Source organism: Pleurodeles waltl, chromosome 3_1 (genome assembly GCF_031143425.1).
Source record: "Pleurodeles waltl isolate 20211129_DDA chromosome 3_1, aPleWal1.hap1.20221129, whole genome shotgun sequence".
NCBI lineage: Eukaryota > Metazoa > Chordata > Amphibia > Caudata > Salamandridae > Pleurodeles > Pleurodeles waltl.
Window position 1 is genome coordinate 1034082296 of NC_090440.1, and position 23278 is coordinate 1034105573.

Genomic DNA, 23278 nt, shown 5'->3' on the forward strand with positions numbered 1-23278 from the left:
AAAATCCTAATCAACTTTTTAACATATGGTCTGAAAGAAAAAATTCTCTCTAAGGCACTCAAGTTGAAATCTATTAAAGCTCAGGATTTATCATTCGAGATTAGATAAGACTTGTCTAGGATTACTATTAATAAGCAATGGGAGTTGGGGCAGCGGCTCGAGGAATTTTAAAAGTTAGGGGCGTCTGCACAACTTAAGTTTCCCTCTACCCTTAGAGTCATGTACAATAATAAGATGTATAATGTCAGAGATGGTAAGGCAGCGGATGAGTTGCTGGCAGATATCAAGTCAGGGGACCGCTCCAATGGAAAGTAATGAGTTTGGCCCTCGCCCCGGAGCCATGTGCGCTCTAATTATGGGCCTATACGGTCCATTACTCGAAGGGGATTCTCCAAGGGTGGGGAGGGAAGACGGGGATGGGAAGGGGGCAGTGGGTGGGGAGCATGAGGGGGGGGAAAGAAAAATGGGTTCTTCTTTCACCTCAATTAATTTGGTACCTAGTTGGTAATGGCAAGTGAGTTTAGCGAATGCCGGGACCCCAGGTGAAGCTCCTTTCAGATACTTTCTTGGAATGTTAACGACCTAAGTACAAAGCAAAGAAGAGAAAAGATCTCACAATATTTAAGAGATTCTTGCAGGAGACTCATTTAACTAGAGAAGAGGGTAGTGAGCTGTTCAGAAAGCAAAAACGGCTTCATTCCTATGGTTGTACTGAGCATAATTTCAACACCAGGGGAGTGGCTATCCTAATTAAACATGGGATTAAGGCAGGAATACTGGAGATGAGGTCTGATTCAGTGGGCGGATAGATCATAGTTAAAGTACAAATTAATAACAGAAGATTTACATTGGTTAGGTTTTATGGCCCGAACTGTGATGAATCAGGCCCCTTGGAAAAGCTTTTCTCAAAGTTAACTGACTTCCCAGATCCTGTCATAATGGCTGGGGATTTCAATGTTGTATTAGACAATAAGCTAGACAGATCTGAGAAGTGCAGATCTCTAGGGACTCCAAAATCTCAGCGTTATTTGAGAGGAATGATGAAAGAGTGGGGGTAAAGTGATCTATGGCAGCAGAGAAGGGGGGACCTAAGGGGTTTCTCCTTTTATAATTAAAAATATAAGCATGCCTCTCGCATAGATTATTTTCTTATTGATACGAAGTTGGGGGATTTAGTAGACGATATTACTTACCTGCCCGCCCATTTATCAGACCATGCAACAGTGACATTAGACTTAAGGTTGGCAAAGGGGCCGAGCGGTAGTAGATAGACACTTGATCGCACTTTATTACAAGATGTGGAGGTTATGGGTCAGTTCCGAATAGAGACTTAAGATTTTTTTAAAGACAACCTGGGTTCGGATCTGGTAGCAGTGGTATGGGACACCCTTAAAGCTGTTATGAGAGGTAAAATCATGAGCGTAGCCAGCTATAAAAATAAGCAGTACAAGTCTGCTATTCGTTATCTAGATCAGGAAATGTTTAAAGTAAAGAATCAACTATCTTTGAATACAAAGAAGGAGGAGGTCGAGGCTTTAGAGGATAAGTTGAGGGGCTTGAGATGTCAGCTTGAAGAGGTGTTACAAGGTAGGGTTGTTAAAAGAAAAGAGGCTAATAAGTTAGCCCATTTGGAATATGGCTAAAATACAGGAAAACTACAAGCCTGGAAGTGTAAGCAAGACCAAGTGAGGAACTACATTAAGGAAGTCAAGATAAATCAGTCTGGTGAGAGGTAATTGAGTAGTATGGCAATGGAGGGCGCTTTTCAAAAATTATTTTTGGACCTATTTATGGAGGAGACTGAGGTAAGGGAGGAGGATATAGGAAAATGGTTGGGGGATGATACACTTCCATCCATCACACAAGAGGAGCAGAATCTTTTAAATAGCCCAATTTCTGCTGAGAGAAATTAGGACGGTGTTGGAAGGTAGTAAGGGAGGTAAGGCAGCCAGACCAGATAGTATTCCGATGGAACTTTATAAGGCGTGGGGAGAGGTAATAATTCCAGTTTTGGTAGATTTATTTTCGGCGATTTTTGAAAAAAGGACCCCTATTCCGAGTTCATGGAATGAGGCCACGATATCGGTAATTTTGAAACCGGGTAAGAGCCCGCCTAAGTGTGAATCGTATAGGCCTATTTCTTTGCTGAACTGTGATTTCAAAATATTCACTAAAATACTTGCAGATAGATTAAATAGCGCGGCAGGTCGTTGGATTCATCCAGACCTGAGAGGGTTTATCAAAGGTAGATTTTTACATGAACTGACGTATAACCTGGTACAGGCTATAGATATGGCTACCTCTCTGGAAATGCCTCTGGCCGTAATTACTCTAGACGCAATGAAGGCCTGTGATAGAGTGAATTGGAATTATTTAAGTCACATTCTGAGATTATATGGTTTGGGAGAAAACTTTTGTAGAACAATAGGTCTTATATATAAAGATCCCATCGCAAGAGTTTTAGTAAATGGTAATCTCACAGAGCCTTTGGAGATAACTAGGGGCACAAGGTAAGGCTGCCCGCTCTCCCCTTTATTGTTTGATTTTTATATAGAGCCATTAGTGAGAAAAATAAGGGGGAATCCGGTCACTGTACCCTTTACTTGTAATGGCTGGGTGAAAAAGGTAGCCCTATATGCAGATGATCGCTTAGTATATACGTCTGAATTACCATGAGCGCTGTCCTCACTGTTGGCTCTAGCGAAGGATTTTGGTAGAGTGTCCAGTTACCGTGTAAATCCTGAGAAAACGAAGGTTATGGCATGGAATCACAAGAAGGAGGGACAAGCACAATTGGAGAGGGAAATTAGGCACCTAGGGATCTTGTTTACACAAGAAATTGAGCATCTCGCAACAAGGAATTTAAAGCTTCTGGTAGAGGAAGGGTGTAGGTCTTTATCAAGATGGATGTATCTTCCCCTGACAATTGTGGGTAGAGTCAATTTGGTAAAGATGATGATCTTGCCTAAAATTAACTTTTTGTATAGCTCCATCCTACTTTCAATACACAAACATTATTGAGGGAAGCGTCAGCAAGCTATTACCTCTTATTTGGGCATCAAAAGGCCCCAGGATTTCTTGGAAAAAATTGAGAAGAAGCAGAGAAAAGGGGGGAGGGGGAGAGGGGGGGTTGGCACTTCCAGATTTAAAATACTATGCTTGGGCATTCCAATTTAACACCACAAAAATGTTGTTCTCTGCCCAGACTCTTTGGCTATTAGTGATATCTTTAAAGCCATGGTTGCTACGATTAATGGAGCTTCAAATGATGTTCTTTACAAATTTGGAGACCCAACATTTTTCAAAAAAATAAAATTGAAGATCCTACGCGACCTTGCGCAAGTTGCCATTACTTAAGAATTGCAGCGGGAGTTAGCTACTATAGTCCATATGCCCCCATCTGGGATTCACCAGGCACCCCGGAGTTCATAAAGGATGTTTTACGTTACCTATTAGGAAGGCTGGAAAAGCGATCTGGGCTTTAACTTCCCTGGAAGAGCTTGAGGATAAGATGGGGGGAGCCCTTTCTAGCCTGAAATATGCTCAATTAAAAGGTTGGTTGATGAAGGTCTGAGTAACTTCCGGGGCTGTAGATTTTTTGGAGGAGTGTGTGTTATCAGAATCCACCAGACTTAAGCTGGTTTCAAGATGGGACTGGGAGATTTTAGAAGGTTTGGAGGGTGAATTTATAGTGGCCAACACTCTTTGGGGGAAGGTTATGCCTCAAGAGCAGATAACGTTATGGTGGGAATCATCTATGACTTCTTTGTTCAAGACAGTAAAGTCTGCGTCTTTACGGAAGAACCATCTGTAGGAAGTTGGCTCTGTATATACTATTTCAAATTAGAAATAGTCTGCACAGAGTCCAAGGGTTCCCCTTAGAGGTAAGACAGTGGCAAAATTAGATAAGTCTAATGCTCTATTCTGTGGTAGTGTGGTTGAGCAGTAGGCTTATCAGAGGGTAGTGTTAAGCATTTGTTGTACACACACAGGCAATAAATAAGGAACACAAACTCAAAGACTTACTCCAGGCCAATAGGTTTTTATATGGAAACATATCTTTTCTTAGTTTATTTTAAGAACCACAGGTTCAAGATTTACAGTAAACACTTTAAATGAAAGGTACTTCACTTAGATACTTTAGGAACTTTGAATAAAAGCAATATCATATACAGTCTTTGTAAAAATGGCAATAAGCTAATTTCAAAATGGACACTGCAAAAATCAACAGTTCCTGGGGGAGGTAAGTAAAGGTTAGATTTAGGGGGTAAGTAAAACACTTACAAGTCACAGTTCTGGGACACAGGCAGCCCACCGTTGGGGGTTCAAGGCAACTCCAAAGTTACCACACCAGCAGCTCAGGGCCTGTCAGGTGCAGAGGTCAAAGAGGTGCCAAAAACACATAGGCGCCTATGGAGAACAGGGGTGCTCCAGTTCCAGTCTGCCAGCAGGTAAGTACCTGCGTCCTCAGGGGTCAGACCAGGGGGGTTTTGTAGAGCACTGGGGAAGACACAAGTAGGCACACAAAACACACCCTCAGCGGCACAGGGGCGGCCGGGTGCAGTGTGCAAAGCAGACGCTGGGTTTATTATTGATTTCAATGGAGGGACCAGGGGGTCACTCTAGCGGTGCAGGCAGGCACAGGAGGGGCTTTACGGGACAGCCACCACATGGCCAAAGCAGAGGGTCGCCTGGGGGTCACTCCTGCGCTGAGGTTCGGTTCCTTCAGGTCCTGGGGGCTGTGGGTGCAGTACTGGTTCCAGGCATCGGGTCTCTTGTTACAGCCAGTCACGGTCAGGGGGAGCCTCTGGATTCTCTCTGCAGGCATCGCTGTGGGGGTTCAGGGGGGTCATCTCTGGCTAATCATGGGCTCACAGTCGCCGGGGAATCCTCCCTCTGGTGTTTGTTCTCTGGATCTCGAGCCGGGGGCATCGGGAACAGAGTGTGAAGTCTCACGCTTCCAGAAGGAAATGTGCAGTCTTTGAAAGTTGCTTCTTTGTTGCAAAGATGTTGCTGGTTTTGAGCAGGGCAGCTGCTCACGGGAGTTTCTTGGTCCTTTAGTCCAGGGCAGTCCTCTGAGGCTTCAGAAGTCACTAGTCCCTGTCGGATGCGTCGCTGGTTGCAGGTTTTCGAAGTTAGAGACAGGCCGGTAGGGCTGGGGCCAAAGCAGTTGTCGTCTTCCTTCTTCTCTGCAGGCTTGTAGGTCAGTAGTCCTTCTTGTTCTTCAGGTTGCAGGAATCTGATTTCCTGGGTTCTGGGTCACCCCTAAATACTCAATTTAGGGGTGTGTTTAGGTCTGGGGGTCAGTAGCCAATGGCTACTGTCCCGGAGGGTGGCTACACCCTCCTTCTGCCTCCTCCCTGAGGGAAGGGGGGCACATCCCTATTTCTATGGGGGGAATCCTCCAAAATAAAGATGGAGGATTTTTAAAGGCAGGGGTCACCTCAGCTCAGAACCCCTTAGAGGCTGTCCTGACAGGTGGGTGACTCCTCCCTGTTTTTCGCATTATCTCCCCTGGACTTGCCACCAAAAGTGGGGGCTGTGTCCAGGGGGCGGGCATCTCCACTAGCTGGAGTGCCCTGGGGCATTGTAACACGAAGCTTGAGCCTTTGAGGCTCACTGCTAGGTGTTACAGTTCCTGCAGGAGGGAGGTGTTAAGCATCTCCACCCAGTGAAGGCTTTGTTTCTGGCCACAGCGAGCACAAAGGCTCTCACACCAAGGGGTCAGAAACTCATCTCTCAGCAGCAGGCTGCCACAGATCTGTCAGTCCTGCACTGAAGGATTGGGTAAAATATAGGGGGCATCTCTGTGATGCCCTCTGTGTGCATTTGTTAATAAATCCAACACTGGCATCACTGTGGGTTTATTATTCTGAGAAGTTTGATACCAAACTTCCCAATATTCAGTGTAGCCATTATGGAGCGATGGAGTTCGTTTTTGACAAACTCCCAGACCATATACTTAATATGGCCACACTGTACTTACAATGTCTAAGAATAGACTTAGACACTGTAGGGGCATATTGCCCATACGGCTATGCCCTCACCTGTGGTATAGTGCACCCTGCCTTAGGGCTGTAAGGCCTGCTAGAGGGTTGACTTACCTATGCCACAGGCAGTATTTTGTGTGCATGGCATCCTGAGGGGGATGCCGTGTCGACTTTGCCTTTTTCTCTCCACCAACACACGCAATCTGCAATGGCAGTGTGCATGTGTTAGGTGAGGGGTCCCTAAGGGTGGCACAACACATGCTGCAGCCCTTAGAGACTTTCCCTGGTCACAGGGCCCTTGGTACCACTGGTACCGTTTACAAGGGCCTTTTCTGTGTGCCAGAGGTGTGCCAGTTGTGGAAACAATGGTACATTTTTAGTGAAAGAACACTGGTGCTGGGGCTGGGTTAGAAGGGTCCCAGCACACTTCTCAGTCAAGTCAGCATCAATATCAGGCAAAACGTAGGGGGTAACTGCAACAGGGAACCATTTTCCTACACTATCTGTTTATTATACATAGAGCCTACTTTTCCCCAGAAAGACTTTCCAAAATGGGGCAAAGCAAGACAATAAACTGCCCTAAATGCGATCTACAGGATGCTACCAATGTACATATGTTTCAATATTGTCCAGGGGGGGCTCTTTTTTGGAAAGAAGTGTGTAATTCCCTGTCAAATATGTTGGGACGAGAAATTTGGGCAAGTCTTCCTTTGATTATATTCGGGCATTTACAGGAGCAAGACTTACAAAGAGGTGATGGCAGGAAAGGATACAAAGGACATAAGAATTTGATTCTATATTCTATTGTGGTGGCTAGGAGAGAAATTTGCCGAAAGTGGATGACGGAATTCCCCCTCTTCTTATGGAATGGCTCCATGCTCTTTTCTATGTTGCAAGAATGGATTTGGAGGCGGGTGGTTTAAAAACGAGGAAGGAGGAAATGTGGGCCCCCTTCATAAATTGGAAAATAGGTCAAGAGAGGCAATAAAAGAATAGTAAGGATTTAAGATTAGGGGTTCGCATTTCAATGTCCAATGATTATTTTTCTCGCCCCCCGTCAGTTCTGTCGGTATAGGTACTTTCCGACCGTGGGTTGACTGAATGAGAGAAAAGGGGGCTCCTTGATATGGATCAGCTTCACTCTTGAATAATAAAAAATAATAAAGAAAGAAAAAAAAAATTGACAAGAAAAAAAAAATACACAAACAACCACTGATAAAGGGATACCTTGGTTGTTTGAGGTCTTTTTTATTTGATAAAAATTAATTACTAAAAAGGGATCTAAACTGACTGGCAGAAGGTTGACTCTCACTGTGCAACTTTTTAGCTCCTTTTTCTTTTCCAATTTGTTTAGTTCACTGTTGCTGGTCATTTTTCGAACAACTGGTATATCAAGATTACAACTAGGGGCTTCTCCCCGGGTTTATTTGCCCATTGTCTCCAAGGAAAGCAATATTAACACTATTATTAATGTCACCCTAAAAAGACTTCACATTTCTAATACATGAATTCTTCATTGATCATTATGTTTACATTTTGCAATGTAGTGAAACTGGGCCATGGCACATAGCATCTAATTTTGACTGAGTAACGCAATACTTAATGACAAATGTGCTAAACATGCAAGCTTTTTTTCCTTACAGTCTCACTCAAGAAGTCAAGATAAATTTAATTGCCCATCAGTGACTGAAAACATTCTTGAGGAGGTGGCCTATAATTTGTAGGAACCTTTAGCCCGAAACCCACATTCTCCTAAACATCAAAAGATTCCCAAGTTTACCTTCCTTAATTAAACTAGGCAGACAAGATGACAAATCATTCAATGCACATTTGAAACACTTACATAGTTTGCTAAGGTTGCAACTCGCATAGCAACATGTGCACACTAGTGAAAGGTAATTATTTACACTTAGACTGATGGTTTCCATGATGTGCTCCATGATTTGACACAATTGTCCTGCTATTGTAAGCCCATTAGCCTAATTCTTTACTATTTTTTACTATTGTACACAGAATCACTTAAATAACTTTGGCCCTGGATTACATCAAATGGCTGGAACAAAACATATCCTCAATTTTAGTTCCGAAAAAAAGTAAACAAAGAGAATGATGAACATGATCACCATCAGTGATACAACTGACTTTGCCGCAGGATAAAAATGACTTATGGGCCTGCAAATCAAGTTTTATTTGGAGGTTTTAGTCTGTAGGCTTTTATAAACCAGGAATCCAATATAATTAGCTGGCATAATTATATCAGAGTTATATTAATTCACACATTTGCTTGAAGTTAACTGACAAATGCTTAGCAAGACCTCAGTGACTGCTTCTAATACACAATTTATCTTGTATTCCTGCAAATTAGCACCAGACCACATATCTAGTTTGTTATTTTGGCGTAATTGTGTTCAGTGTAACACCGACCACATTTATAAGCGAAGGACTCTTGATAAAGTGGGCCGCTTAGTGTTGGGCGTGAGCCTGCATTTTGCGAAGAGACTTCAATGATGTGATGTCACCTGAAGTAGAATGATAACCTCAATTGTAAAGTCTGTCAATTTCGACTTCATCAGGAATAGAAAACAGTATAATTTATACCACAATTACACAGTATTTATAAAATCTCAGGTACGCAACACCAAGTGACACAATTAAAGAGAAACCAGAAGACCATCTCCAAATGTTAATAAAACAAAACAAGTGAAATACCTACTCGGTAAAACACTCATTTAATCACTATGATTATAAACAGTGAACAAAATCCTAGTGAAGTTAATTACAAAAAGCCTCCTGAGGGTGTAACATCCACAAAGAACAATCAGGTTTAATTTTGTGTCAGTCTACTAGATTCCACAGAATGTTCCTATCTGGCTATAATGCTGAAACACTTTGGATTTGATCAAAATTCCGTAAATGTGTTGCCCCGCTAGATAAGGCCTCCCACTGTCACAACCACAGTTAACAGGATAATATTACTGCTACTGACATTGGGGTGGGCAAAATGCAGGGCTTTCTGCTCTCCCAGCTTCTCTATGCCTGATCTGTAGAGACACTGGCATGTTGGGTCAGATGCTCAATGCAGATAATTGGGAACACGCCAGACGAAAGCAGGGAAAACAGGATTTATTATGTGCTGATGATGTCTTTCTGCACATCAAATCCCACAGAAACAAAACAAAATTTGTAAACAAAACTCAAACTGAATTCGGCTCCAAAGAGCTAAATATCGAAGGATAAAGAATAAAACACTATTCTTAGACAAAAATGCCCAAGTAAACTTTTAACATTGTAAAGATAAGGCTATCTAAATAAGTGATATGAGTGAAATAATAGCACTCTTTAATTTTAGCAGGGTAGCTGTCTGTAAAATTAATAACTGTACTTCAGAGCCACAACACTTTAAAACACGAAGGTTGAATTGTTAAACTACAGTTTTGTACTTGTTCTGGTTTTCTGTTTTAACATAATTATAGTAGGAAAACATTGCAAGTTGTTTTGCCAGATGTTGACTAAAGTTGTATTTAATACAATAAACATGCCAAAAGTGCTCTGGGTAACACTTTTCCAAAGTTCAGAGGTAATATTCTACGCATTTTCAAGCTCAAGAAAAAAGGGAAATTGACAGTTTTTCCATAAAAAGGAAATGTAAAAATTCAAGACAGACAATGTAAAAATAAAAAAAGGTAAATAAATGATACCTCTGAAGACTGGGGAGGCTTCCAGCTGGGACTAACAACATGAAAAATTTTCTTGCAACTCAGATTACACCCATCAGTTGGTAACACAGATCCCACATCAACTTTGTCTAGCTGGGCAGCTGCCACTACCAGTTGTTGAAGTTGCGGACCTGCCTTCTGGAGTAAAGCCTTTGATACGGCACCTTTTTGAAGCTGAAGGTCCACAGCAATGCTATTCACAATTACGTCAGTCTGAAAGAAAAGCTTATTTGTTAGTGAGAATGTTTTTGTATTTGTCAAGCACTAAAAATCCTAAGTAAGTGACGGTGGAACAGTACTGTATGCATTCTGATGTTTTCTAAGCTGCGGTCCAAGTCAATGAATAACCAAAACGAAGCATGTGTTAAAATTCTATATGAGATCATCAAATAGAAGTGCAGAACATTACCTAAACTGATGCAGCAACAAGGTTCAAAGGGGTCTCCTACAACAGAGTAATGACCACAGCTTTAAATTAGCCATTGATCATATCTGTTCTGGGGCATTTTCTCATCTTTATCAAAAACTGCCCTGAAACAATATGTCAACATCTTTGGTTTCCACCAATAATCCAGGAAAAACTCATCCCATTTTGCCCATCCACTGCACCTTTTGTCAAGGGAGCAACTGCCTTATGGCCATTCCACAAACATATCTTCTACAACAAGGACCACCCGTTACGCCCAAGGTACTTGGGTGAAATATAATCAATAAACAATAGTCACATGGGACTTATTTGTGGCCAAGGCTATTATCCTTAATTCTGAAAAAGCCCTGTATCCTAATTTCGTAATCTCATTAATTTAATTATTACTTTCAATAAACATATAATAACAATACAATTTGAAGAGAGGAAAGAGGCTGGACATATATGCTTTCATCAAAACAATTCAATTTATATGTTAATCCAATTATTAGTCATATATATCAAAATGCACACATGCAGTATGTGAAGAGGTGACTCAGTATGTGAAGAAGTGGCTCAATAGTGCAGATGACACAGTGCTCACATATACACAAACACATATAAACTAAACATCGCAATGGTACAATTAACCTATTCCAATGGCACAGAAAAAAGCTAAAAGTATGGTGCTTAGTCTAAATTTCACGACTATTCCTTTCACTCATAGGACAACTTCAACCACATGGGAAAGAACTGTCAATGTTTCGACCCCTAAGTTATTTTTGTGTGTGGGTGGGGGGGCTGGGGGGATGTGCTCTCCTCAGGACACCGTCATCCACCTTGCACATATGAACCTCAATACAATCACTTGATTGACAATCAATCAATGATGGAACCAATCCATTGAAGGTAGTGGGAACTATAAACCAAACAGTAGGTATCCTGTGGACACAATGTAAATAGCTGCTGGGTTACAATGTCCTCACCACGAAATGCTGTAGAACAAGGGCCTGCAGGCTTCCACTGAGGCCTTCGTTGCTCCTGCTAAAACCAGTCTTCTAAACGTATCTGAAAACACCAGTCATTATCATTGACTGTTACAGATGATGCATGTATCAGATTCTTCTCACAACAAAATCTGCATGCCATCTTAAGAGTGTATCTGACACGATAGCCTCTTCATGGATAAACCCAGCAAACAAGGCTGAGCTTAAAATGCCGAAAAATAGTTGCTGCATTCGACCTGACACAAAACAAAGCATAATTTGACAATGAGAAACATTGTCCATTTTAGTAAAGGGGAACAAACACTAAAAGCACCACACCAACTGGCAGTCCAATGATGCTGGTGAGAGCAGCTCCAGAGACTTCAGTACTATTTAGACAAACCATCTGAGTATGACTATAACTATGACCAGTGGGAAAGACACAAAGAAGAGGGAAAATTGAGGAAATCCAAAAAAGAAACCATGATGATGGAGAGAAAAGAAAGATAAAGTTAGAAAGAAGAGATAGCAGAAGAATAATCTATGTGAAAACAGAGATTGAAACTATAGATCAACCCAGTGGAAGAATGTAAGGGTGAAAGCTGCAAAGTAACGTACAATAACACAGCAGTAGTAGGAGCACTTCCTCTGGCACATGAAAGATCTTTAAGACTTTTTTGACGTTCCCATGTGACAGATATCATTGTGCCAGAGTATGTTAAAAAATCAGCACAATGAAAAATAAGATAGCATTGGGCAAGTACAAATTTGCCAATGAACTTAGGAAAGATTTTACATTAAAGTGCAATAAAGCTACAATTTGAAATATGCCTGAGAATGTGTTTTTAATGTGGCTAAATGACTGGCTAGAAGGATTTAAGATAGAGCAAAGAATGTCTGTTAGGTTTGAGGTGCAGCATGTCTTTCATGCAGGAAATTGATTTTTATCAGCAGAGAGTTGTATGAGGTGATTAATGCAGTGTGGTCAAGGAACCTATCCCTGAAGTCATACTTATATTAGAGGAGAAATGAAAATGTCACTTACCCAGTGTACATCTGTTCGTGGCATTAGTCGCTGCAGATTCACATGTTTGGCACAGTCCGCTGCCTGGTGTTGGGCTCGGAGTATTACAAGTTGTTTTTCTTCGAAGAAGTCTTTTTGGTCACGGGACCGAAGGACTCCTCCCTCCTCGGCTCCATTGCGCATGGGCGTCGACTCCATCTTAGATTGTTTTCCCCGCAGAGGGTGAGGATGGAGTTGTTTGGTATAAATAGTGCCCATGCAATGGAGTGAATATGTATGTACGTTAAGAGTTTCTAATAATTATTTACAAATTTTCAGATGTTTAAGATTTATGATCTACTTCTAAACGGCTACAGGCTTCCCGGGGAGGTGGGAGGGTACATGTGAATCTGCAGCGACTAATGCCACGAACAGATGTACACTGGGTAAGTGACATTTTCAGTTCGATGGCATATGTTGCTGCAGATACACATGTTTGGCATAGACTATAAAGCAGTTACCTCCCCTAAAAGCGGTGGTTTAGCCTGTAGGAGTTGAAGTAGTTTGGAATAATGTTCTTAGTACAGCTTGGCCCACTGTAGCTTGTTGTGCATTTAGTACGTCTACACAGTAGTGTTTAGTAAACGTATGAGGCGTAGACCAGGTTGCAGCCTTACATATTTCGCTCATAGGAATGTTTCCTAGAAAGGCCATTGTAGCACCTTTCTTTCTGGTTGAGTGTGCCTTTGGTGTAATAGGCAATTCTCTTTTGGCTTTAAGATAGCATGTTTGAATGCATCTGACTATCCATCTAGCAATGCCTTGTTTAGAGATTGGATTTCCTATGTGTGGTTTTTGAAAAGCTATGAACAGTTGTTTTGTTTTCCTGATTAGCTTTGTTCTGTCAATGTAATACATTAGTGCTCTTTTGATGTCTAATGTATGTAGTGCCCTTTCAGCCACAGAATTTGGTTGTGGGAAGAACACTGGCAATTCTACTGTTTGATTTAAATGGAATGGTGAGATTACTTTTGGCAGAAATTGTGGATTTGTTCTTAGAACTATTTTATTGTTGTGTATTTGAATAAATGGTTCTTGTATGGTAAATGCCTGTATTTCACTTACTCTTCTGAGGGATGTGATTGCAATGAGAAATGCGACCTTCCAGGTTAGATATTGCATTTCACAGGAATGCATGGGTTCGAAAGGTGGACCCATGAGTCTTGTTAAGACGATGTTAAGATTCCATGAAGGAACTGGTGGTGTTCTTGGTGGTATAATTCTTTTTAGCCCTTCCATGAATGCTTTAATAACTGGTATTCTAAATAGAGACGATGAATGAGTAGTTTGTAGGTAAGCAGATATTGCTGCGAGGTGTATTTTTATAGATGAAAAAGCGAGATTTGCTTTTTGCAAATGTAGTAAGTATCCTACTATGTCTTTAGTAGAGGCATGTAATGGTTGTATTTGATTGGCATGGCAGTAGTAAACAAATCTTTTCCACTTAGATGCATAGCAGTGTCTAGTGGAAGGTTTTCTAGCTTGTTTTATGACCTCCATGCATTCTTGTGTGAGGTCTAAGTGTCCGAATTCTAGGATTTCAGGAGCCAAATTGCCAGATTCAATGATGCTGGGTTTGGATGCCTGATCTGTTGTTTGTGTTGTGTTAACAGATCTGGCCTGTTGGGTAGTTTGACATGCGGTACTAGTGAAAGGTCTAGTAGAGTTGTATACCAAGGTTGTCTTGCCCATGTGGGTGCTATCAGTATGAGTTTGAGTTGGTTTTGACTCAACTTGTTTACTAGATATGGAAGGAGAGGGAGAGGGGGAAAAGCGTACGCAAATATCCCTGACCAACTCATCCATAGAGCATTGCCTTGTGATTCGCGGTGTGGGTACCTGGATGCGAAGTTTTGGCATTTTGAGTTTTCTTTTGTTGCGAACAAATCTATCTGGGGTGTTCCCCAAATTTGAAAGTACTTGTTCAGAACTTGGGGGTGAATTTCCCATTCGTGGACTTGTTGGTGGTCTCGCGAAAGGTTGTCTGCTAGTTGGTTTTGTATTCCTGGAATAAATTGTGCTATTAGGCGAATGTTGTTGTGAATCGCCCACTGGCAAATTTTTTGTGTTAGGAGGCACAATTGTGTTGAGTGTGTTCCTCCTTGTTTGTTTAAATAATACATTGTTGTCATGTTGTCTGTTTTGACAAGAATGTATTTGTGTGTTATTATGGGTTGGAAGGCTTTTAACGCTAGAAATACTGCTAACAGTTCTAGGTAATTGATATGAAATTTGTTCGTGTATATCGCATTGTCCTTGAATGCTGTGGTGATTGAGGTGTGCTCCCCACCCTGTCATGGAAGCATCTGTTGTTATAACGTATTGAGGCACTGGGTCCTGAAATGTCAGCCCTTTGTTTAAATTTTTGCTGTTCCACCATAGAAGCGAGAGGTATGTTTGGCGGTCTACCAACACCAGATTTTGAAGTTGACCCTGTGCTTGTGACCATTGTGATGCTAGACACTGTTGTAAGGGTCGCATGTGTAGTCTTGCGTTTGGGACAATGGCTATGCATGATGACATCATGCCTAGAAGTTTTAGCACAAATTTTGCTTGTATCTTTTGGTTTGGAAACATAGCACTTATTACTTTGTGGAATGCCTGCACTCTTTGTGGACTTGGAGTGGCAATTCCTTTTGATGTGTTGATGGTTGCTCCTAGATATTGTTGTGTTTGACACGGTTCTAGGTGTGATTTTGTATAGTTGATGGAAAACCCCAGTTTGTGAAGGGTTTGTATGACAAATGTGGTGTCGTTTGCGGATTTTTTTACTGTGTTGGTCTTGATTAGCCAATCGTCTAGGTAAGGGAACACATGTATCTGTTGTCTCCTGATGTGTGCTGCTACTACTGCTAGACATTTTGTGAACACTCTTGGTGCAGTTGTTATTCCGAATGGCAACACCTTGAATTGGTAATGTATTCCTTTGAATACGAACCGTAGGTACTTTCTGTGAGAAGGGTGTATTGGTATATGAAAGTACGCATCCTTTAGGTCTAATGTGGTCATGTAATCTTGCTGTTTGAGCAGTGGAATGATGTCTTGTAGTGTGACCATGTGAAAATGGTCCGATATGATGTAGGTATTTAGTGTCCTGAGATCTAATATTGGTCTTAATGTTTTGTCTTTTTTAGGAATTAGAAAGTACAGAGAGTAAACTCCTGTGTTTTTTTGTTGTACTGGTACTAACTCTATTGCCTCCTTTTGCAGTAGTGCTTGAACTTCTAGTCCTAAAAGTTCTAAATGTTGTGGTGACCCCCTCTAAATGGAGTTTTTCTGAAAGAGCCTCTGCTCTGCGGGGAGTAGAGTGCGCCCATGGCCTTGGCCGTGTCTGTGTCCTTTTTAAGTTTTTCAATGGCTGTATCCACTTCAGAGCCAAAAAGTTGTTTCTCGTTGAAGGGCATATTAAGGACAGCCTGCTGGATTTCAGGTTTGAAGCCTGAAGTGCGTAGCCAAGCGTGTCTCCTTATGGTGACAGCAGTGTTGACTGTTCTTGCTGCAGTATCGGCTGCGTCTAGTGAAGAGCGGATTTGATTGTTTGAGATCGTTTGTCCCTCTTCCACTATTTGCTGCGCCCTTTTTTGGTATTCCTGGGGAAGATGGTCTACGAGAAGTTGCATCTCGTCCCAGTGTGCGCGGTCATATCTGGCCAGCAGCGCTTGTGAATTTGCGATGCGCCACTGGTTGGCTGCCTGTGATGCTACTCTTTTCCCTGCCGCATCAAATTTTCGGCTTTCTTTGTCCGGAGGTGGGGCGTCGCCAGATGTATGTGAATTTGCTCTCTTGCGAGCTGCCCCTACTACCACGGAGTCAGGTGGTAACTGCGAAGTAATAAACACTGGGTCTGTGGGTGGTGGTTTGTATTTCTTATCTACCCTTGGGGTGATGGCTCTTGATTTTACGGGCTCTTCAAAAATTTGTTTTGCGTGCCGTAACATCCCTGGTAGCATTGGGAGACATTGATATTGGCTGTGTGTAGCCGAGAGGGTGTTAAATAAAAAATCATCCTCTATAGGATCGGAATGCAGTTGGACATTGTGGAATTCTGCTGCCCTAGCCACCAGTTGCGAGTATGAGGTACTGTCCTCTGGCGGTGACGGCTTTGTGGGGTATGACTCGGGATCATTGTCCGGCACTGGGGTGTCATACAGGTCCCAAGCGTCTTGATCCTGATCGTCATGACTTATGGTAGTTTGCGCTGGTGAGTGCATCTGTGGCGGTGTTTGTGCCGGCGATGCCTGTGGTGGAGAGGGCGGAGGCGTGACTTTTTTAACCACTTTGGCTTGTGGTTGTGCGTCATCCTTTGGAAGTCCGATCCTTCTTTTCCTCATGATTGGGGGAAGGGTTGATATCTTCCCTGTGTCGTGCTGGATGTACAGTCTCTTTTGAGTGTAGTCCGATTCTACACTTTGGAGCTCTTGTCCAAATTTGTGCATTTGGCCACTCATTCCTTGTTCCTCTGAGTAGGATGAAGGTGTGGTATTTTTCGGCGCCGAGAGAGAATCTTTTTTCGGTTTCGGCACCGACAGAATTTTTGTTCCTTTCGGCATGGATTCTCGGTGCCGATGTTTTTCGGTGCCGGTATCTTGTTTTTGTCTCTCGGAGCCGCTTTCTCGGCTCCGAGGTTGCTCCATGGCGGTCCCTCGACCGGAGTCGGGTGTCTTCGCTATGGGCGTGCCCTTTTTCGGCGCCTTCGACGGGTCGCCTGTTTTATGGGTCGAGCCATGGCCTGTTGGCAGTGGCGTCCCCTGGGCTTTCGGTTTGTCGATGGATTTACTTTTCGACGTCTTACTCACAGTTTGTTGCTGTTGTTCGACGTCGGAGTCTCCGGATTCTGATTCCGGAACCGAGAATGTTTCCTCTTCCTCGTCGAAACGTTGTTTTGTCGACGTGGACGCCATTTGTTGACGCCTGGCTCTTCGGTCCCGGAGTGTTTTTCTGGACCGGAAGGCTCGACAGGCTTCACAGGTATCCTCCTTGTGCTCGGGGGACAAGCACAAGTTACAGACCAAGTGCTGATCTGTATAAGGATACTTACTGTGACATTTTGGGCAGAAACGAAACGGGGTCCGTTCCATCGGCTTCGATGTCGCACGCGGTCGGGCCGACCAGGCCCCGATGGGGGATCGAAACTACCCCAAAGTCTTCCGATGATCGGTGTCGATGTACCTAACTATCCCGATACCGAACGGAACAATACCGACGCTTTCTTCCGAGATTCTGACTAACTTTCCGAACCGAAACACGGAGCGAAAAGGAATACGTCCGAACCCGACAGCGGAAAAAAACAATCTAAGATGGAGTCGACGCCCATGCGCAATGGAGCCGAGGAGGGAGGAGTCCTTCGGTCCCGTGACCAAAAAGACTTCTTCGAAGAAAAACAACTTGTAATACTCCGAGCCCAACACCAGGCAGCGGACTGTGCCAAACATGTGTATCTGCAGCAACATATGCCATCGAACGCAAAGATATCTAAAAAGCACAAAAAAAAAAGTTATATATCTGAGCCATACGGGAAAACATGCAGTTTAATGGATAGCACAGCATAAAAACATATCATAGCACTACTAGCATGCAATAAACTCTACCATGCTAGAAGACGAGATATCTTAAAAAACACAGTAGACTAAATCAGATGAAATGGAGCTATCCTATTGTGGCTATGGTGATAACAATGAAGTTCACTATGCATTAAGGGCCAGATGTATCAAAGGGCTTTACCCATTCTGTGTCTATGGGCAAATGTGTTCGTACATACGGCCCTAAGTGTTCTGAAGATTGCGATTCTGGAACTTGTACGAAGAAGTCGTGGCTGGCATGCTTAATCAGACAACGGGAGGGGGTCTTTCCAAAACAATTTTGTCAAATAAAGGAGTGGAGGAACAGCTCATTAAAGCCTCAAGAGGAAATAGAAAGTCTATTCTTTTTTCATAAAAGAAGAACCAAAGTTGAACCCATATGCATTTGATATATGAATGTTAAAATCATTGGCTGCACCTAAAATATTGAAGAGCCAAGGCATTGCTATTGCTGAAGAAAAGATACTGACATTCTGAAACTACCAATGGGGTGGAGCATACTGCCGAAGAAGCCATTCGTGCAGAAGACCTCCTGTGTGCTTGTGCTCGCACACCTGCTCTCTACTCCAGCAGAATCCTGTTGGCGAAAGCTCACTTTCCTTATACAGGTGAACAACTGATCTAAGAATTAAGGAAATGCTTTTAGATGGGCTTTCTCTTTAGGCATTCTCTATGTTCCATTCAGTGGTGACTAACTCAAGCTCATCAAGGCTTCTCTTTCTGCAGAATTATATTTCCTTCATTAATTGTATACCGTCTTGAAGAATTTACTAGGTAGGTTAAGTCTTATTTTTTGGGAAATATATACATACAATTAATTTTGGTGGTCGCAGCCTATTTTATTTGCATTTATATGTTGTATGACTCTGTGCTTTGCTGTCATATATCAGCACTAAAAATATATTCAAAGAAATCAAGGCGATTACCATGGGATGAATACACTGGCCCATCTGCCCCAAGCATGGACACAAACCACTAGACTACCTTGAAACCGGTCCCAAGATGCTTGTTTCCAGTCCAGGGAGGACCTGGCTCGGCAGTTCGGACTGAACTGTTCCCATGAGGACCAGGATCAAGACTGATTTGTATGTGGCTGGGTCCAAACTGGGGTGGCGTGGTGAGCAAAAGAACGAAGGATTAAACCCAGATCTGTGACTGGAGGTGAGTGTTTGCATTGCTCAGCACTCCATCCATCATCCTTTTGTGTTGCTAAAGATGCCCTAAGTGGGAAGGGTATGCCCATACGTGGATCCCATACTCACTGTGCCACTGGATTCAAGTTAGCCTGGCTGGTGAAGGGTGATACGCTGAAACCGGACCCCGGATGTTTGTTTCCGGTCCAGGAAGGATCTGGATTGCCAGTTCGGGCTGGTTGCTCCCATGAGGAACAGGGTCAAGACTGATTTGCATAGGGCTGGGTCCAAACTGGGGTGGCATGGAGAGCAAAAGGAACGATGGATTAAACTCAGATCTGTAACTGGGGGTGAGTGTTTGCATTGTTCAGTACTCCACCCATCATCCTTTTGTGTTGCTAAACACAAACCACTAGACACCAGGGATTTATATATATGTAAACATACAGATCGGCATTATGATTTAGGCTCATCTTCCCCAAGGGTGGCACAAGCCCACTAGACACCAGGGATTTATATATATGCATGATTCTTGTGTTAGGGGAGTAAGCCCCTTGGGCAAGGGTTGCTCCCCTTTAGGGGGCAATTATTATGGCTGTTTCTGCCCTGCCCTTGGGGGCAGACCAGCAATTATTGTAGGCCCATCTGCCCCCAAGGGGTGCAAAAAACACTAGACACCAAAGAAAGTGTCTGAATGTTTGGTGCTGGGGTGTGTGGACTAGCACATCATTTGGATTTGTGGTCACAATGTTTTATTTCTCCTTTGTATTGTAGTGCAAAGCTTTTTATTCCTTGGCCATGACTCATGTTTGCGGCTTCAGCAGTGGTAGATCTACAGTTTGCATAGCTGCATGTGTTTAGTACAAAAAAACTTATTTGCACGGTTTACTCCAAATGAGCATCAGTCATGCATTAATTAGTTTTTTTTTGTAAAAGGTGCAATAGCATATTTAGCTTATGTTTTATTATGTGAGAAATTCTCTTGGATGTGTGCATAACGTGAATTGTGTTGTCTTAGGTGTAATTTTATTTTATTTTTCCTTCTAAGAGCGTTATTGTTAGTGCTTGATGTGTCTTTGCACAGTAGGTCCGGTAAGTCTAGCTGTCTCTGGCAATTGAGCGGTATTGTTTTTGAGTATACAGGTCTTTGTGATAAAGCCACTCTTTGTTTATGACTTATTTTACACAGTGATGGTTGTTGTTGACATATTTGCCAAGTTACTTTTATTAGTAAGGATTATGGCAAGCCACATGATTACCACTCAGCAGGTTTTGGTTATGCATTTTGAATCTTCCTCTTACCATGATTATTAGACAGACTCTGCATCTGAGGCAGAGGAGGAAGTGCAAGATTCTGGCAGTGAATTTTCGGTCCAAGAGGAATGATCTGATGATGAAGCCACTCCTAGTGCGGATGAAGTGCCTGATTTAGAGGAGGACACTGTTGTGCCGATAGTTCAGCAAGAGGCATCTGGATTGCAGCCTGGGGCTGAAAGGCTTCCCAATGGAAGAGGTGAACTCTGGCTTGCCCCATACATGGCGCAGCCGGCATGGCCTGCTTCCACTGGTGTCGCAGGCTGAAGAGTGAATACTAAAAACATGTTGTCTAAAGATTTCTTACAGATGTTTATGGACGATGTATTTTTGGGTGAGACTGTTGAGCAGACCCATTTGCATGCAGAACAGTATTTGAGGGACAACAGTGTCAGACTTAAGCCCCGCTCTAGAACTACCTGGTGAACTCCCACAAATCTGGGTGACATGAAGAAGTTCTTGGGTTTAACTTTTTTGATGGGCTTGATAAGGAAGTCGTTGCAGTCTTCATATTGGTTTACCAGATCCTTGATAGCAACTGCCATATTTCCTGCAATCCTGAGTCGTGATCAGTATTTTCTGCTGCTTCAGATGCTGCATTTTGTTGACAGTTCATCAGTGCTGCCACAAGATCACCCTGATTGTGGCTGCCTTTTTAAGATGTGGCCTGCCCATGATCACTTTGTAGATCGATTTTCAGAGATCTACGTCCCAGAGAAAGAAATAGCTGTTCATAAGTCTTTGGTCCTGTTCAAGGTCCTTTTGGTTTTTAGGCAGTATATTCCTGGCAACACGACACGTTATGGAATTAAAATGCATATGCTGTCTGAAAGCAGTACAGGATGTGTCTATAATTTCCTGGTCTACACTGGTAAAGATTCCATTACTGACACTTCTGGCTGTCCATCCACTTTCGGACTTAGTGAGAGAACTGTGTGGGAACCTGGTAGAGGACTTCTTAACAAAGGTCACCATTTATACATAGATAACATCTACACTGGTGCGCAATTGTTCAGGGAATTGTTCAAAGTGGACACAGTTGCTTGTGGCAAAGTCCATTCTAACCGTAAAGGTTATCCAAAAGAGGTTGTGAGACAGTGCACTGCCTTGCGTAGTGATGAACTGCCAGCTGTGAAATTGGTAGACAGGAGGGAGGTCTACATGCTGACTACGATCCATGATGAAAGTACTTCACCTGTGACTGTTTGGGGTCAGGTTGCTGAAGTGGGCAAACCTGTGTGCATTTTAAACTATAAAAAGCACATGGGTTACAGTAGATGAGAGGTTGGAAACTTACACTGCTTTTCATAAGCCTTACATTTGGTATAAGAAGTTGGCTATCCATTTGTTCCATTTGACAACCTTTAATGCTTTTGTTGCGTTCAAGGATTGTCCTCCAGACTCATAGATGATTTTTGTTCAGATTCAGGAGTCTGTGAAATTTGTAGACAGAAGGGAGGTCTACATGCTATGATCCATGATGAAAGTACTTCACCTGGGACTGTTTGGGGTCAGGTTGCTGAAGTGCGCAAACCTGTGTGCATTTTAAACTATAAAAAGCACATGGGTTACAGTATATGAGAGGTTGGAAACTTACACTGGTATAAGAAGTTGGCTATGCATTTGTTCCATTTGACAACCCTTAATGTTTTTGTTGTGTTCAAAGATTGTCCTCCAGACTCGTAGATGATTTTTGTTCAGTTTCAGGAGTCTGTGATACATAGCCTTGCTACAGTGAAACAGGCAAAGGTTCATACACTTGAAGTGGTGGAACACGTGACTAGATTGAAAGATTGCCACTTTGTTGATTACTTTCCTCCCACACCCAAAAAAAAAATACATCCCTGAAAGAGATGTAGAGTCTATATTTGAAAGGGCATGCAGAAGGAGAGTTGTATGCACTGCTGAGTGTCCTTTTAAACACTGGCTGTGTGCGCACCTCCATGTTTTAAATTGTACCACACCTAAAAGAGTTTTTGAGAGCACACGTAAGCGATGCCCAGTCTATATCGTTTCATAGTATTTTTCAGTTCCACGGTTGCCATTAGTGTGATGTGTTTATTAAAAGCTGTTGTGTTTGTAGTTTTGTATTCACTTACAATTGATTTGTGTTTTCTTTTTTGTAAAAAAAAAAAAAAAAAATGTGATGGTGGTGTAAATGGACTGGCACTTGGCTGGCAGTGTGCGTGGACTGGCACTTGGCTGGCAGTGTGCGTGGACTGGCACTTGGCTGGTGGTGTGCATGGAATGGCACTTGGCTGGCGGTGTGTGAGTGGTGACTTGCTGCTGGTCACTATACACACTGTTAGCCAAACGCCAGGCCCGTTATGATTGCTGTGTCAGGCATGTGGGTGTATGAAAGGGATGGACCCTTCAATGGTGCTGTCTAAGTGAGTGCTGTAATGTGCTGGGCCAGCGGTGTGAATGGTCTTGTGGGTGTCATGTATGAAAGGTGTGTGACTGTAAAGCAGCCTTGATGCGGCTTTTTGAAAAAAAAACGTTTTCTCACCTTCCCAAATTTCTAACAACAACAAAAAGCGAGCACACTACCAATTCTCTTACTTCTGTGATGTCCCAAACAGTCAAATTATGTGAATCGCTGTTTTAAACCTTTGTCCAAGCATACCATGATTAAAAACGTGTCATGGGGGGGGGGTCAAGATTGCGGTGGCACTGTGATAGTGCTCTGGACACCTCCGTCATCCGCCTCTGAAAGTGCCCTTATCACCCTGTGCCCTGCACTGAAACGGGTGTGGGATGCTCGGAGTAGCCGGCTGCAGCGTTTGAGCCGGCGAGAGGGGCTGGCAGGGACCCGTGAGAGGCTGATTGCGGAGTGGCGTAGCTCGCACTAAGATGGCAGCAGAGAGTTGCTGGGGGCTCCTGCCCTAACTGAGGTCCGCACCGGAGCTGGGCGGACGCCATCTTAGTGGTTTTAGAAGGAGCGGAGGGCCGAGCCGCTGACTGTGGGTGTCCGCTCGCGATGCCCGGTGGCTGGAGCCCCGTCCTGCGGTCGAGGCGCATCAGAGGTAGGGCCACGGGGAAAGAGATGGCGTGGGGCTGGACCGGGCCTCCAGGGCTGGCCGCCCGAGGT

The 23278-nt window shown here is 43.1% G+C and overlaps 1 protein-coding gene across 2 annotated transcripts in view; it reads right to left on the reverse strand.

Moving 5' to 3' along the window:
• The window catches only part of LOC138284950 (protein mono-ADP-ribosyltransferase PARP14-like), a 1156311-nt gene that overhangs the window by 781761 nt on the left and 351272 nt on the right, over positions 1-23278 (reverse strand). For both annotated transcript variants that reach the window (XM_069224299.1, XM_069224298.1), the window contains exon 8: positions 9689-9919. In XM_069224299.1, coding sequence (XP_069080400.1) covers positions 9689-9919 — 231 coding nt within the window. The remainder of the gene's footprint in view (positions 1-9688; positions 9920-23278) is intronic.